This window comes from Heterodontus francisci, chromosome 28 (genome assembly GCF_036365525.1).
Source record: "Heterodontus francisci isolate sHetFra1 chromosome 28, sHetFra1.hap1, whole genome shotgun sequence".
NCBI classification, from domain to species: domain Eukaryota; kingdom Metazoa; phylum Chordata; class Chondrichthyes; order Heterodontiformes; family Heterodontidae; genus Heterodontus; species Heterodontus francisci.
This window is the reverse complement of record NC_090398.1, coordinates 27,730,279-27,745,233: the sequence shown is the minus strand read 5'-3', so window position 1 is coordinate 27,745,233 and position 14,955 is coordinate 27,730,279. Positions and strand designations below refer to the sequence as shown.

The 14,955-nt window shown below is 43.7% G+C and overlaps 1 protein-coding gene across 17 annotated transcripts in view; it reads left to right on the top strand.

Annotated features, from left to right (window-relative positions):
- Positions 1-14,955, top strand: part of LOC137385157 (NACHT, LRR and PYD domains-containing protein 12-like) — a 98,489-nt gene that overhangs the window by 58,261 nt on the left and 25,273 nt on the right. For 13 of the 17 annotated variants that reach the window (XM_068060115.1, XM_068060116.1, XM_068060113.1 and 10 more), the window contains one exon: positions 1,440-3,216. In XM_068060115.1, the coding sequence (XP_067916216.1) occupies positions 1,440-3,216 (1,777 nt within the window). Of the gene's footprint in view, positions 1-1,195; positions 1,318-1,439; positions 3,217-14,955 lie in introns of all 17 variants that reach the window. The other 4 variants (XM_068060118.1, XM_068060117.1, XM_068060110.1 and 1 more) reach the window with 2 other exon arrangements.

Genomic DNA, 14,955 nt, shown 5'->3' with positions numbered 1-14,955 from the left:
CCTTCACATTGAGGGTACCCTCCATCGTGTTGTGTGGCACTACCACTGTGCTAAATGGGATAGTTTTTGAACAGATCTAGTAATGTAAAACTGGGCATCCATGAGGTGCTGTGGGCCATCAGCAGCAGTAGAATTATACTCAACCTCAATCTGTAACCTCAAGGCCCGGCATATTCACCACTCTACCATTACCATCAAGCCAGGAGACAAAACCTGGTTCAATGAAGAGTGCAGGAGAGCAGGCCAGGAGCAGCACCAGGCATACCTCAAAATGAGGTGTCAACCTGGTGACGCTACAAATGATTCTGTGATTATGAATATCTTAGCCTGTTGCCTGACTAGTCTGTGAGACAGCTCTCTGAATTTTGGCACAAGATGTTGGTGAAGAGGAGTTTACAGGGTTAAGATCATAAGAACTAGGAGCAGGAGTAGGCCGTCCGGCTGGTTATGCATGTGGTGTCAGGAGCCTCCGTCAACACCAGGTGGTTTGTCTGGTTTTATACTGCTTACACTTTTTTTTAACCAATATGATAGAACTGAGTAACTTGCCAGGCCATTTCAGCCAGCAGTTCACAGTCAGCCACATTGTTGTGTGTCTGTAGTCACCGAGAACCAGACTGGATGGACGGCAGATTTCTTTCCCTAAACGACATTAGTGAACCAGGTGGATTTTCATGACCATCTGGTAGTTTTCCTGTACAACATTCTTGATACTAGCTTTATTCCAGATTTATTTACTGAACAGAATTTACATTCCCCAGCTCCCATGGTTGTATATAAACTCATATCTCTGGATCAGTGATCCAGGCCTCTGCCTTACTAGTCCAGTGACGTAACTGTGTTACTCTACCCTTGGTGGAACACAGAGACCTCAGAGTTTTGTCAGGCTGGAGGTGGTTACAGCGATAGGGAGGGTCCAGGCCCTGGAGGGATTTGAAAATAATGAGAATTTTTTAATTAATATGTTGCTGAACTGAGAGCCAATGTCCAGCCAGATAAACTGCTCATTGTCTGATACAATAACAGTGGGATTACTGACAATTCACAGTATAACCCACTTGTGTCCGATGTCAAATTTCCCATTTCTGCAGAAGGTAAACACTGCTGATGGTTTTAAAAATGAATCCAATGTAATGTCTACTGTTGTAAAACCAGGATCACGTGTGGATTTGTAATGAGATTTCTAATTGTACAGGGCAGGACAGATCATGTTAACCATCAGAGGGAAAATATCACCTGTGTCGGCATCTCCATGTTCAGTAAATGTTAGAATCAAATCAGGATTTAAAACTTCTTTTCACCATTCTTCACTTTCAGGTGAAGTTTTCATTAACTGAGTTTTAATTTATACACACACCTCTATTGAAGCTGTGAATTAAATCTTGCAACTTTATTGAATAATAAAATGTTTATCAGAAGTTGTTTTTATATCAATACAGCTAACATTGAAAACCACTTTCTGTCTGTTCTAATTGAAGATGTTCAACAGAAACACAAGGAAACACTCCGGGTACAAACTGAAACACTGAGAGTGAACACTATCCTAATAAAGGAGAAGGTTAAGATTTTCCAGCTGGTTGATCGATACGCTGAGCTAACGGTCATTCCTACTGTTCGAGATCGGACACTTGTAGAACATGAACTGCTGGTAAGCGGCCGAGACCATGAAGAGTGGAGAGAGAAACATCTCCGGAAAGAACTGGAAAAAATTCGAACTGATCAATTGTTCCAGAGCAGTTTTTCCTGGGGAAAATCCAAATCTGGGAGTTCAGCAGCAGTGAGTGGAGCCCCGGGGATTGGAAAAACAACAATGGTACAAAAGATTGTTCATGACTGGGCCACTGGGAAAATATACCCAAACTTTCAATTTGTTTTCAGTTTTAAATTCCGGGATTTGAATACTATTAACTGCAGAATAAACCTGAGGAATCTGATACTGGATCTGTATCCTTACTTTGGGAATGTTCTGGGAGAGCTCTGGAAGAATCCAGAGGGATTGCTGTTTATATTTGATGGCTTGGATGAATTCAAGGACATGATGGATTTTGGTGATGATCGGAGAAATACAGAACCTCAGTACATGTGCACAGATCCCGAATGCTGGTGTGAAGTGTCTGACATTGTGTACAGTTTAATACAACACAAGCTGCTCCCAGGATGTTCAGTGTTAGTGACCAGTCGTCCCACTGCATTGCATTTATTGGAAAAGGCTGAGATCAGTGTCTGGGCTGAAATCCTGGGATTTGTTGGTGATGAACGGAAGGAATATTTCAACAAGTTTTTTGAAGATCAGACGGTGGCAGCAGCTGTTTTCAAACACGTGGAGGAGAACGAGATCCTGTACACCATGTGTTACAACCCTTCCTACTGCTGGATCCTCTGTCTGTCACTGGGTCCCTTCTTTACACAAAGAGACAGGAAACAGCAGCAAGTTCCCAAGACCATCACCCAGCTATATTCCTACTATATTTACAACATTCTGAAAAACCATAGCCGAGAGATTGAAAACCCCCGTGATGTGTTACTGAAGGTCGGTGAGATGGCCTTCACAGGAGTCTCCAGGAAGAAGATTGTGTTTAGAAATGGAGATTTGATCGAGTACAATCTGCAACCTTCCCAGTTCCTGTCTGGATTCCTGATGGAACTTTTGGAGAGAGATGATTCTGTCCAGAATGTGGTTTACACATTCCCGCACCTCACCATCCAAGAGTTTGTAGCTGCACTTGCACAATTCCTGACTGCAGGTCGCGGGGACATCCGGAATCTCCTCAGTGAAGCTCACAGTGAGGAAGATGGGAGATTTGAGATATTTCTGCGTTTTGTCGTTGGTCTCTCCTCCCCACAGGCAGCTCGACCCCTGGAGGAGTTTCTGGGTCCATTTCCTCATCAAACGACCTGTCAAGTGATTGACTGGGTGAAGGAGACAGTTAAAGGACAGATTGGAAAAAACACGAATGTAACTGGTAAAAGGAAGCTCCTGAACACATTGCACTACCTGTTTGAGTCTCAGAATAAAGCACTGGTTCAGGACACAGTGGGATCTATGGACACACTTAAATTTAGTGGATTGCGACTAACCCCAATTGACTATGCCGTCCTGTCACACGTTATTGGTCTCTGTGATACCATAAAAAACATTAATCTATATCGCTGCGACATTCAGTGTGAAGGATTCCAGCGGCTGAGTCCCGTACTGCACAAATTCCAGGTGTTGAGGTAACTGTTTATTTGTCTCTAACTGTTGAAATGTTGAACAGTCACAGATTGTGTTGTTGCTCTGTAATGAAGGGAAAGAAACAGTTCTGTTGACCCTCAAACTTGGGTGTCAACTGACGTGGCAGACAAAAGACACCTGCACGAGATACTTCATATAAACACCTTTATTGATACTTAAATCACTTAGCTACTCATTATTTCACTTGTTAAACTACAATAAATCACAAGACTCACGGCTTGGACTTCAATTCGACCCGTTGTGAGGTGAGGTGATCAGTCTCCCTCTGATGGGTTCTCTTCACTGAACTGGACTCAGGTTCCCTTTCCGTGATGGTCCTGCAGGTCTTCTCCTTTCGGGGCTCCGAGCCTCCCCTTCTTATCCAGTTTCTCCCAGCATTGCGAATGTTCTTTGTCACGTACACTCAGGACCTGGAGTCGTCTGTCTGCTTAGTTTTAAAATCAAAATACGTCTGCTGGCCTTCCTTCTTATCTGTAACCTTGCCTCACAGCATCCCACAGTCTCATTGAATGTTTTATCACCCACTGCCTAGCAGGCTGGAAAAGACTTTACCTGCTTCACAGCTCCGTCTCCTTGTGTAAAGCTGGCAACTTTTACCTTCATGCCTTGCACAGTTTTAGTTGTTAACCTTCGGCTGCAGTTCAGTTGAACCAGAGAGAAACAGATTTGACACAACAATGATAAATAATAAGAGGATTGTTTAGTTTTACCATCAGGACTGGAAAATCTAAAATGAATCCTTGTGAACCATCAGGGATTTTACAATCTGTATGGAATCAGTAAATACAGGTCACTGAAAGGGTCTGATAATTTAATTACAATAAATCATCATTAATAAGGCTGGACAGCGGAATGTAAATATAAAATATAAACCAGCAGTACAGAAAATTAATGTCAAATATTTTCCACATCCAGCATTTTAACTCGAAACAGGACAGAAAACCCAAGTTTAAATAATTAACATTAGCTATTTAATCCAATCCCATGCAGGATGTGTATGTCGAGTGAGATGTTCCCTGGATTGGGAGTATTGGGAAACAGGAATTATTTTAGCTGTAAATGTTTAGGATTATTCACAGTCCTGAACATTTAAGAGTGATTTTTGGGAGGTTAAACTTGCTGATAAAAAGGCTCCAATCTAACATGTTGTGGGGTATTAACCCCGGAGTACAGACACACACCGGTCAGCGGTGGGGCCTCACAGCAGCAGCTCCTGGGAAAAACCTGGGCCTGAACCCAGGGATTTCCCATAATCTGTCCCTTGTGCGTGAGGCCCCAATCGGGAAGGGAACTCCCAAAGATTCCCCAAAAACTGTCGGGCCAGTTAACGTTTGAAATAAATGCAGCACCAGTTTAATGGGGAATAAAGTGAGAGACTCCCCTCCCCTGTAAAATAGGAGCACAGGCACATTTAAAACTTGCAACTGAGGCCATTCGGCCCATCATGTCCTCACTGGCTCTCTGAAAGAGAAACTCCCTCAATTCCATTCCCCTGCCTTCTCCCCATAACACAGCCCATTCCTTCTTTTCATATAACTCTCTAATTTTCTTTTTGAATACTTCAATTGAACCTGCTGCAACCACATTCTCAAGCAGCGCATTCCAGACCTTAACCACTCGCTGTGTGAAAATGTTTTTCCTCATGTTGCTTTTGCTTCTCTTACCAAACACTTTAAATCTGTGCCCTCTCATTCTAGATCCTTTCACAAATGGGAACAGTTTCTCTCTATCTACTGTGTCCAGATCCCTCATGATTTTGAGTACCTCTATCAAATCACCTCTCAGCCTTCTCTTCTCCAAGGAAAACAGTCCTAACTTCCCCAGTCTATCTTCATAACTGAAGTTCCTCATCCCTGGAACCATTCTTTTTCTTCATTTCTGTACTTTCTCCAAAGCCCTCACGTCTTCCTTCAAGTGTGGTGCCCAGAATTGGACACAATACTCCAGCGGAGGCTGAAGTCTTATACAAGTCTTACACAGTCATTTGCTGTGATCTGGATTGCACTGCCTGAAATGACAGTGAAGCAGATTTAATCATAACTTTCAAAAGGGAATACTTGAAAGGAAAGATTTGCAGGTGGATGGCATTAGGTGAATTGCTCATTCAGAGGGCTGGTACAGACACGATGGGCTGAATGGCCTCCTTCTGCACTGTAACAATTCTGTGATTCTGAAATTGTCCATTTTGGAAGGAAGAATAAAAGAAGCATATTATCTAAATAGTGAGAGATTGCAGATGCAGAGGGATCTGGGTGTCCTAGTGCATGAATCACAAAAAGTTAGTATAGAGGTTCAGCAAGTAATTCGGAAAGCTAATAGAAAGTTATCCTTTATTGTGAGGGGAATTGAATACAAAAGTAGGGAGGTTGTGCTTCAGTTATACAGGGTATTGTTGAGACCACATCTGGAGTAATGTGTACAGTGTTGGTCTCCTTATTTAAGGAAGGATGGAAATGTATTGGAAGCAGTTCAAAGAAGGTTTACTAGAGTAATTCCTGAAATGGGTGGGTTGTCCTCTGAGGAAAGGTTGGACAGGCTGGACTTGTATCCACTGGAAGTTTAGAAGAGTAAGAGGTAACTTGATTGAAACATATAAGATTCTGATGGGTCTTGACAAGGTGGATGTGGAAAGGATGTTTCCTTTTGAGGGAGAATCTAGAATCAGGGGTCACTGTTTAAAAATAAGGAGTCGCCCATTTAAGACCGAGATGAGAATTTTTTTTCTCTCAGGTTTGTGAGTCTTTGGAACTTCCTTCCTCAAAAGGCAGTGGAAGCAGAGTCTTTGAATGTTTTTAAGTCAGAGGTAGATAGATTCTTCATTCGCAAGGGGGTGAAAGGTTATTGTGGATAGGCAGGAGATCAGCCTTGATCATGTTGAATGGTGGAGCAGACTCAAGGGGCTGAGTGGCCTACTCCTGCTCCTAATTCATATGTAAGGAGAACAACCCCAGATTTTCCAATCTAACCTTGTCGCTAAAATCCTCCATCCCTGGAATTGTTCTGTTAAATCTCTACTGCACCCTCTCAGTGACCCTCACATCCTTCCTAATGTGTGGTGACCAAATCTGGACGTAATACTCCAATTGTGGCCTAACCAGAGCTTTATAAAGATGCTGCATAACTTCCCTGCTTTTGTACTCAATACTTCTATTTATGAAGCCCAAGATCTCATAAACTTTGCTAACTACTCTCCCAATATGTCCTCCCCTGTTCAAAGACCCATGCACATGAACCCCCAGGTCTCTCTGTTCCTGCACACTCTTGAACTGTGCCATTAAGTCTATGTTGCCTCTTCCTATCTCTTCTGCCAAATGCATCACCTCACACTTCTCTGTATGGCATTCCATCTGTTATTTGTCTGCCCATTCTGATAGCCTATCAATGTCCTGATGCAGGCGATTGGTATCATCCTCATAAGAACATTAGAAATAGGAGCAGGAGTAGGCCATTCAGCCCCTCGAGTCTGTTCTGTCATTCAATAAGATCATGACTGATCTAGTTGTGGCCTTAACTCCACTTTCCTGCCTGTCCCCAATAAACCTTGACTCCCTTGTCAATCAGAAACCTGTCTAACTCAGCCTTGAATATATTCAATGATCCAGCCTCCACTGCTCTCCGGGGAAGAGAATTCCAAACACTAACAACCCTCAGAGAAGAAGTTCCTCCTCATCTCCGTCTTAAATGGGAGGCCCCTTAGTTTGAACCTGTGCTCCCCCCCCACTCCCCCGCCCCCCCAGTTCTACATTCCCCACCAGGGGAAACATCCCCTCAGCATCTACCCTGTCATGTCCCCACAGAATCTTATATTTTTCAATTCGATCACATCTCAATCTTCTAAACTCCAATGAGTATACGTCCAACTTGCTCAACCTTTCCTCATCAGACAAACCCCTTGTTGACCCTTTTTCTCTGTCGGGTATCAACTGATGTGACAGACAAAGATACACTAAAACCAAAGTATCGCATCACTTCACTTTATTAGTACTAGAATCACTTAAACCATACAAAAGCTTACAACAGTTTTATTTAGACACCAAATAAGTACAAGTCTCTCTTCTTGTACGAGATAGTACCCGTCAACACAGCACGTCTTGTCACGGTTGATCACTGAGCCTCCAGACTCAGGGTCCTGTCTTCGAGAGTTGTTCCCGGCTTCTCGCCGAGAATACCCTCCAGTTTTAACCCTTATATATTCTTTGAAGGCTCCTTGTTCAACCCATGACTCACATGATCTTGTTTTGCACAAATCTTCAAGCATTATCTCATCTTTGGACAACATTAGCCATTTAGCCATCTGAACAGAAGTCCAGACTTGTTTACAATAACCACCGTTCATTCCCCTATATCTGTTCCTCTTTTATCTGTTCTTGTTCAACACTCTAGTCTCATGGTCACATATCCCGAACCACAAGCTTCGACATGTCTGTTAGCTTACCAGCCAAAGACCTGCAGGTTGATAGGTAAATTGGCCATTGTAAATTGCCCCTAGTGTTGGTAGGTGGTAGGAGAATGGTGGGGATGTGGTAGGGAATATGGGATTAATGTAGGATTAGTATAAATGGGTGGTTGTTGGTCGGCACAGACTCGGTGGGCCGAAGGGCCTGTTTCTGTGCTGTATCTCTCTATGACTCTTCAGTTCTGCACTTATGTTTAGCTGCCTTCGAGCATGCCGGGTACAAAGCGTTACTTGACCAACTTTTCAGGGCCTACATTCGGGAATCAGCCGAGTGACCTCTGAACTACTTCCAATGCAAATGTGTCCTCCCCCTCCCTTAAATAAGGTGACCAAAACTGTACAGAGTACTGCGGATGTGGACACAACAATGCCCTGTACTGTTGCAGCAAGACTTGCCTATTTTTATACGCCATCCCCTTTGCAATGAAGGCCAACATTCATTTGCCTTCCTAATTACTTGGTGTTCCTGCATGCTGAGTGTTTGTGAGTCATGTACAAGGTCACCCAGGTCCTTCTGGACCACAGCATTCTGCAGTCTCTCTCCATGTAAATAATTGTATTCCTGCTGGCAGATGGAGTATAATGCGAAAAATGTGAGGTTGTCCACTTAAGCAGGAGTAAGCTTATTTACGTGGAGAGAGACTGCAGAATGCTGTGGTCCAGAGGGACCTGGGGTAGCCTTGTACATGACTCACAAACAGTTTTGTCCACCTACTTAACTTATTGATATCCCTTTGCAGACTCCTCACAACTTACTTTCATACCTATCTTCATACTGTTTCCAAATTTGGCTACAATACATTTGGTCTCTTCATCAAAATAATTCGTGTAGATTGTAAGTAGTTACAGTTTGCTGTCCTGAAAATGACCCATTTATCCCGACTCTCTATTTCCTGTCAGTTAGCCAGTCCTCTATCCATGTTAATATATCACCCCCAATACCAGGAGCTCTTATCTTGTGCAGTAACCTTTTATGAGCGATCTTATCGAAGACCTTTTGGAAATCCACATACACTACATCTACTGGTTCCCCTTTATCCACCCTGCTTGATGCATCCTCAAAGAACTCGAAGAACTTTGTGAAACATGATTTCCCTTTCACAAAACCATGTTGACTCTGCCTGACTGTATTGTGATTTTTCCAGATATCCTGCTGCTACCTCTTTAAAAAATGGATTCTAGCATTTTCCCAACGATAGATGTTAGGCTAACTGGCCTGTAGTTTCCTGCTTTCTGTCTCTCTCCTTTCTTGAACAGAGGTGTTATACTTGTGATTTTTCCAATCCACTGGGACCTTTCCAGAATCTAGGGAATTTTGGAAGATTAAAACCAATGCATCCACTATTTCTGCAGCCACTTCCTTTAAGACCCTCGGGTGCAGGCCATCAGGTCCATGGGATTTGTCAGCCTTTAGTCCCATTAGTATTCCCATTACTTTTTCTCCAGTGAGAGTGATTGTTTTAAATTCCTCCCTGCCTTTTGCCTCCTGATTTTCACTGTTTTCCACATCTCCAAGTTTAGTATCATTGGCAATTTCTGAAATTTGACTCTGTATTCCAATATCCAAGTCATTTGTATATATCAAAAAAGCAGTGGTCCCAGTATTGACTACTGTCTACCATCCTCCACTCTGAAAAACAACACGACTCATCGATTTTACAAATCTATGCTGGCTCTCCGTAATTAACATAAACCTCTCCAAGTGCCTGTTATTTTTTTTCCCTGATTATTGTTTCTAAAACCTTACCCACCACTGATGTTAAACTGCCCGTCCTGTAGTTACTACGAATGTCCTTGCAGCCTATTTTGAGTCAGTGTGTCATATTTACCACTTTCCAATCCTCTGGCACCTCCCCTCTATCGAGGGAAGATTGGAAGATTATAACAAGCCCTTCTGCTATCTCCATCCCACTTCCCTGAGCAACCTGGGATGCAAGCCATCCGGACCAGACGACCCATCCACTCCAAGCAAAGCCAGCTTTTCCAGTCCATCCGGCCGAGCAATTTTCATCTGTCCATTACTTCCAGCATCTCCACTTCTGCTATTTTGTCAGCATCATCTTCCTTAGCAGACACCAATACAAAGTACTGATTAGGTATTTTAACCTTACCCTGTGTCTCTGAATATATATCACCTTCTTAGTTACTAATAGACACCACCCTGCCTCTGACTATCCACTTACCATTTACATGCTGGTGGAAGATTTTTGGATTCCCTTTTATATTAACTGCCATTCTATTCTCATATTCTTTCTTTGCCAGTCTTATTTTGCTCTTCACTTCCCCTTTCAGCTTATTGTATTTGTCCTGGTTCTCTCATGACGAATCCAGCTGACATGAATCATACACCCTTTTCTTGTTTCAGTATATTCTCTATCTCGTTCATCATCCCAGGAGTCCTGGCTTTGGTTCCACTAACTTTTACCCTTGTTGGAATGGACTGAACCTGTACCTGAAACATCTCCTCCCATTGGAGACTGCTGAAAATGACAACACATTGGAGAGCAGTCCAGACCATGGCACCAATGAGCAAGAGACTGCACAGGGGGAACAGCAAAATGTAGAGTGGTTATAGGAGATTCGATAGTCAGGCATTTCTGTAACCCTCATTGTGAGTCCCACATGGTGTGTTGTCTCCCTAATGCTGGGGTAAAGGAGAGAGTGTAGAATAGTTTGCAGGGGGAAGGAAGTGATCCAGAAGTTGTGGTACACATCAGTACCAATGACATAGAGAGGGCAGTTATTGAGGTCCTATAGTCTGATTTTCAGGAGCTCGGGAGAAAGTTAAAAAGTTAGACCTCAAAGATAATCATCTCTGGATTAGTCCCAGTGTCACACGCCAGTGAGAGTAGAAATCGGAAGATAAGGAGCATCAATACGTGGCTTGAAGCATGGTGCAGGAGGGAGGGCTTCAGATTCTTGGGGCATAAGGACCCGTTCTGGGGCTGAAGGCACCTATTCAAAAGGGACAGGTTCCACCATAACAGGACTGGGACCAATGGCCGTGTGGGGATGTTCACTCGTGCGGTTGTGGAGGGTTTAAATTAAAGTGGCAGGAGGATGGTCACCAGCATATAGAAGTAGAATAGAGGAATAAGATACATAAAGGAGTGAGTGTATTGGATAATACTAGAGAAGGAAGGAGTACCATATTAGATACGAACATACACCATAGCAGGTGGAGTCGGCCATTCGGCCCTTCGAGTCTGTTCCACCATTTGATAAGATCATGACTGATCTGATTGCGGCCCCAACTCTACTTTCCTGTCCAGCTGCTATAACTTTTGACATCCCGTCAATCAAGAATCTGTCGAACTCAGCCTTAAAAATATTCAATGACCCTGCCTCCACTGCTCTCTGGAGAAGAGAATTCCACAGACTAACAACCTTATGAGAGAAAACATTTCTCATCATCTCTGTCTGAAATGGGAGACCCTTTATTTTTAAACTGTGTTCCATAATTTTAGTCTCTCCCACAAGGGGAAACATCTTTTCAGCATCCACCTGTCAAGTCCCCTCAGGATTTTATATGTTTCAATAAGATCACCTCCCATTCTTTGAAACTCCAATGAATACAGATCCAACCTTTCCACATATGATAACCCCTTCATCCCAGGAATCAGTCGCGTGAATCTTCTCTGAACTGCTTCGAATGCAATTCTATCCTTTAAGTAAGGGGACAAAAACTGAATGCAGTACCTCAGATGTGGTCTCACCAACACCCTGTCCAATTGTAACTAAGCTTCCCTATTTTTACATTCTATTCCCCTTGCATTAAACAACAACATTCCATTTCCTTCCTAATCACTCACTGTACCTGCGGACTAACTTTATGAATCATGTACCAGGACACCCAGATCCCTCTGTACTGCAGAGTTCTGCAATCTCTCCGTTTAAATAATATACTGCTTTTCAATTCTTCCTGCCAAAGTGGATAAGTACACACTTTCCCATATTATACTCCATCTGCCAAAATTTTGCCTCCTCACTTAACCTATCTATATCTCTATGTAGACTCTTTATTTACTTCATTGGCTGTAAAGTGCTTTGAGATGTTCGGTGGTTGTAAAAAGCGATACAGAAATGCAAGTCTTTTTCTTTATATGGAGATATTAGATCAGGTGACCAAAAGCTTGGTCAAAAGTAGGTTTTAAGGAGTGTCTTATTGGAGGAAAGTGATCTGGGGAGGGTTTTCCAGAGCTTGGGGCCTGGAAAACTGAAGGTCACCAATGGTGGAGTGATTAAAATCAGGGATGTACAAGAGGCCAGAATTAGAGGAGCACAGATATCTCGGAGGGTTGTGGGGCTGGAGAAGATTACAGAGATAGAGAGATTAAGAAGGATTACAAGGAATACAAAGGCATGTTTAGCCATGTGTGTATAAACACAAAGTGTGGTGAATAAGTTTGTTGAGCTACAAGCACAAACAGCATGTGGGAATATGAAATAAAAACAAAGTGCAGTCAATACTCAGCAGGTCAGGCAGCATCTGTGGAGAGAGAAGCAGAGTTAATGTTTCAGGTCTGTGACCTTTCATCAGAACTGATGTAAAGATAGGGAAGGATAAAAGGGAAGTGTGGTGACAGTACTGATTAGGGAAGACATTGTCCCTCTGTCCCTCCACACTCTTTAGAACTATGACATTAAGTCTATATTGCCTCTGCCTCCCCATTCTGCCAAAATACATCACCTCACCCTTCACTGTTTTAAATTCCATCTGCCACTTGTCTGCCTATATTATTAGTCTATCTCTGCCCTGTTACAGTCGATTGGTGACATCCTCACAGTCTGCTACATCTCCGAGTTTGGTATCACCAGTAAATTTTGAAATTTTACTCTGTTCCAACATCCAAGTCATTTAGAAATGTCACAAATAAAATCAGTGCACCAGCACTGACCCTTGCGGAATATCAATGTCTATCATCCAGTAGTCTGATAAACAACCATTTACCACCACTCACTGGTTTCCATCCTTAAACCAGTTTTTTGTTTTTGTCTAAGCTGACACTGACCTTTCTGTTCGATGCACCTTGATGTTTTTTTATTAACCAGCCTTTTATGTGGAACTTTGTCAAAAGCTATTTTAAAATCCATATCGAGAACGTCCACCAAATTCCCCTCATCAACCTTCTCTCTTACATCATTAAAAACATTCAGTTAGATTAGTCAAACATGATCTGCCTTTTACAAATCCGTACTGACTCTCCTTAATTAACTCAAACCTCTCCAAATACCTGTTCACTTTTTTCCTGATCATTGTTTCCAAAATCTTACCCAACACAGTTAAACTGTCTGGTCTGCAGTTACTACACATGTTCTTACAAACTTTCTTGAACAAGGGTGTCACATTTGTCACTCTCCAATCCTCGAGCACCTTCCCCATATCTGGGGAAGATTGGAAGTTTATGACAAGCCCTTCCATATCTCCACCCCCACTTCCTTAAGCAACCTGGATGCAAGACATCCAGACCAGGTGACATATACACTCGAAGCAGAGACGGCCTTTCCAGTACACCCTGCCGATCAATTTTCACCCCATCCATTACCCCTACCATCTCCACTTCAACCGGGATTTTGTCAGATTCCACTTTCTTAGTAAACACCGATATAAAATACTCATTTCATGTTCTAGCCTTGCCCTGCACCTCTCAGCATATATCACCCTCTTTGACCCTAAGAGGCCTCACGCCACATCTTACTACCCCCTTAAGCCCTTAAGGTGATTGGTAGAAGGATTAGAGGGGACATGAGGGGAAACGTTTTCACCCAGAGGGTGGTGGGTGTCTGGAATTCACTGTCAGGAATGGTGGTTGAGGCAGAAACTCTCAATTCTTTAAAATGGTACCTGGACATGTACCGAGGGTGCTGTAACCTGCGGGGCTGTGGACCAGGTGCTGGAAGGTGGGATTATTTTGGGTGGATGGCTTGTTTGACCAGGGCAGATACGATGGGCTGAATGGCCTCCTTTTGTGCTGGACAGTTTCTATGTTTCTTACTATTTACATGCTGTCAGGGTAGGCGGTGGCGGAGTGGTATTATCACTGGACTAGTAACCCAGAGACCCAGGGTATTCCTCTGGGGACATAGGTTCGAATCCCACCACAGCAGAAGGTGGAATTTGAACTTAATAAAAAATCTGGAATTAAAAGCTAGTCTAATGATGGCCATGAAACCATTGTCGATTGTTGTAAAAACCCATCTGGTTCACTAATGTCCTTTAGGGAAGGAAATCTGCTGTCCTTACCTGGTCTGGCCTACATGTGACTCCAGACCCACAGCAATGTGGTTAACTCTTACTTGCCCTCTGAAATGGCCTAGCAAGCCACTCAGTTGTAACTAACCGCTACAAAGTCCATAAAAAGGAACGAAACCTGACAGACCACCCGGCATCGACCAAGGCACCGGAAACGACTACGGCAAATACAGCCCTGTCGACCCTGCCAAGTCCTCCTTACTAACATCTGGGGCTTGTGCCAAAGTTGGGAGAGCTGTCCCACAGACTAGTCAAGCAACAGCCTGACATAGTCGTACTCACGGAATCATACCTAACAGACAATGTCCCAGACACTGCCATCACCATCCCCGGGTCCATCCTGTCCCACCGGCAGGACGGACCCAGCAGAGGTGGTGGCACAGTGGTATACAGTAGAGAGGGAATTGCTCTGGGAGTCCTCAACATCGACTCCGGACCTCATGAAGTCTCATGGTATCAGGTCAAATATGGGCAAAGTAACGTCCTACTGATTACCACCTACCGTCCTCCCTCAGCTGATGACTCAGTACTCCTCCACGTTGAACAGCACTTGGAGGAAGCACTGAGGGTGGAAAGGGTACAAAATGTACTCTGGGTGGGGGACTTCAATGGCCATCACCATGAGTGGCTCGGTAGCACCACTACTGACCGAGCTGGCCGAGTCCTAAAGGACATAGCTGCTAGACTGGGTCTGCGGCAGGTGGTGGGGGAATCAACACGAGGGAACAACATACTCGACCTCATCCTCACCAGTCTGCCTGCTGCAGATGCATCTGTCCATGACAGTATTGGTAGGAGTGACCACCGCACAGTCCTTGTGGAAACGAAGTCCCACCTTCACATTGAGGATACCGTCCATCGTGTTGTGTGGCACTATCACCGTGTTGAATGGGATAGATTTCGAACGGATCTAGCAATGCAAAACTGGGAATCCATGAGGCGCTGTGGGCCATCAGCAGCAGCAGAATTGTACTCAACCACAATCTGTAACCTCATGGCCCGGCATATCCC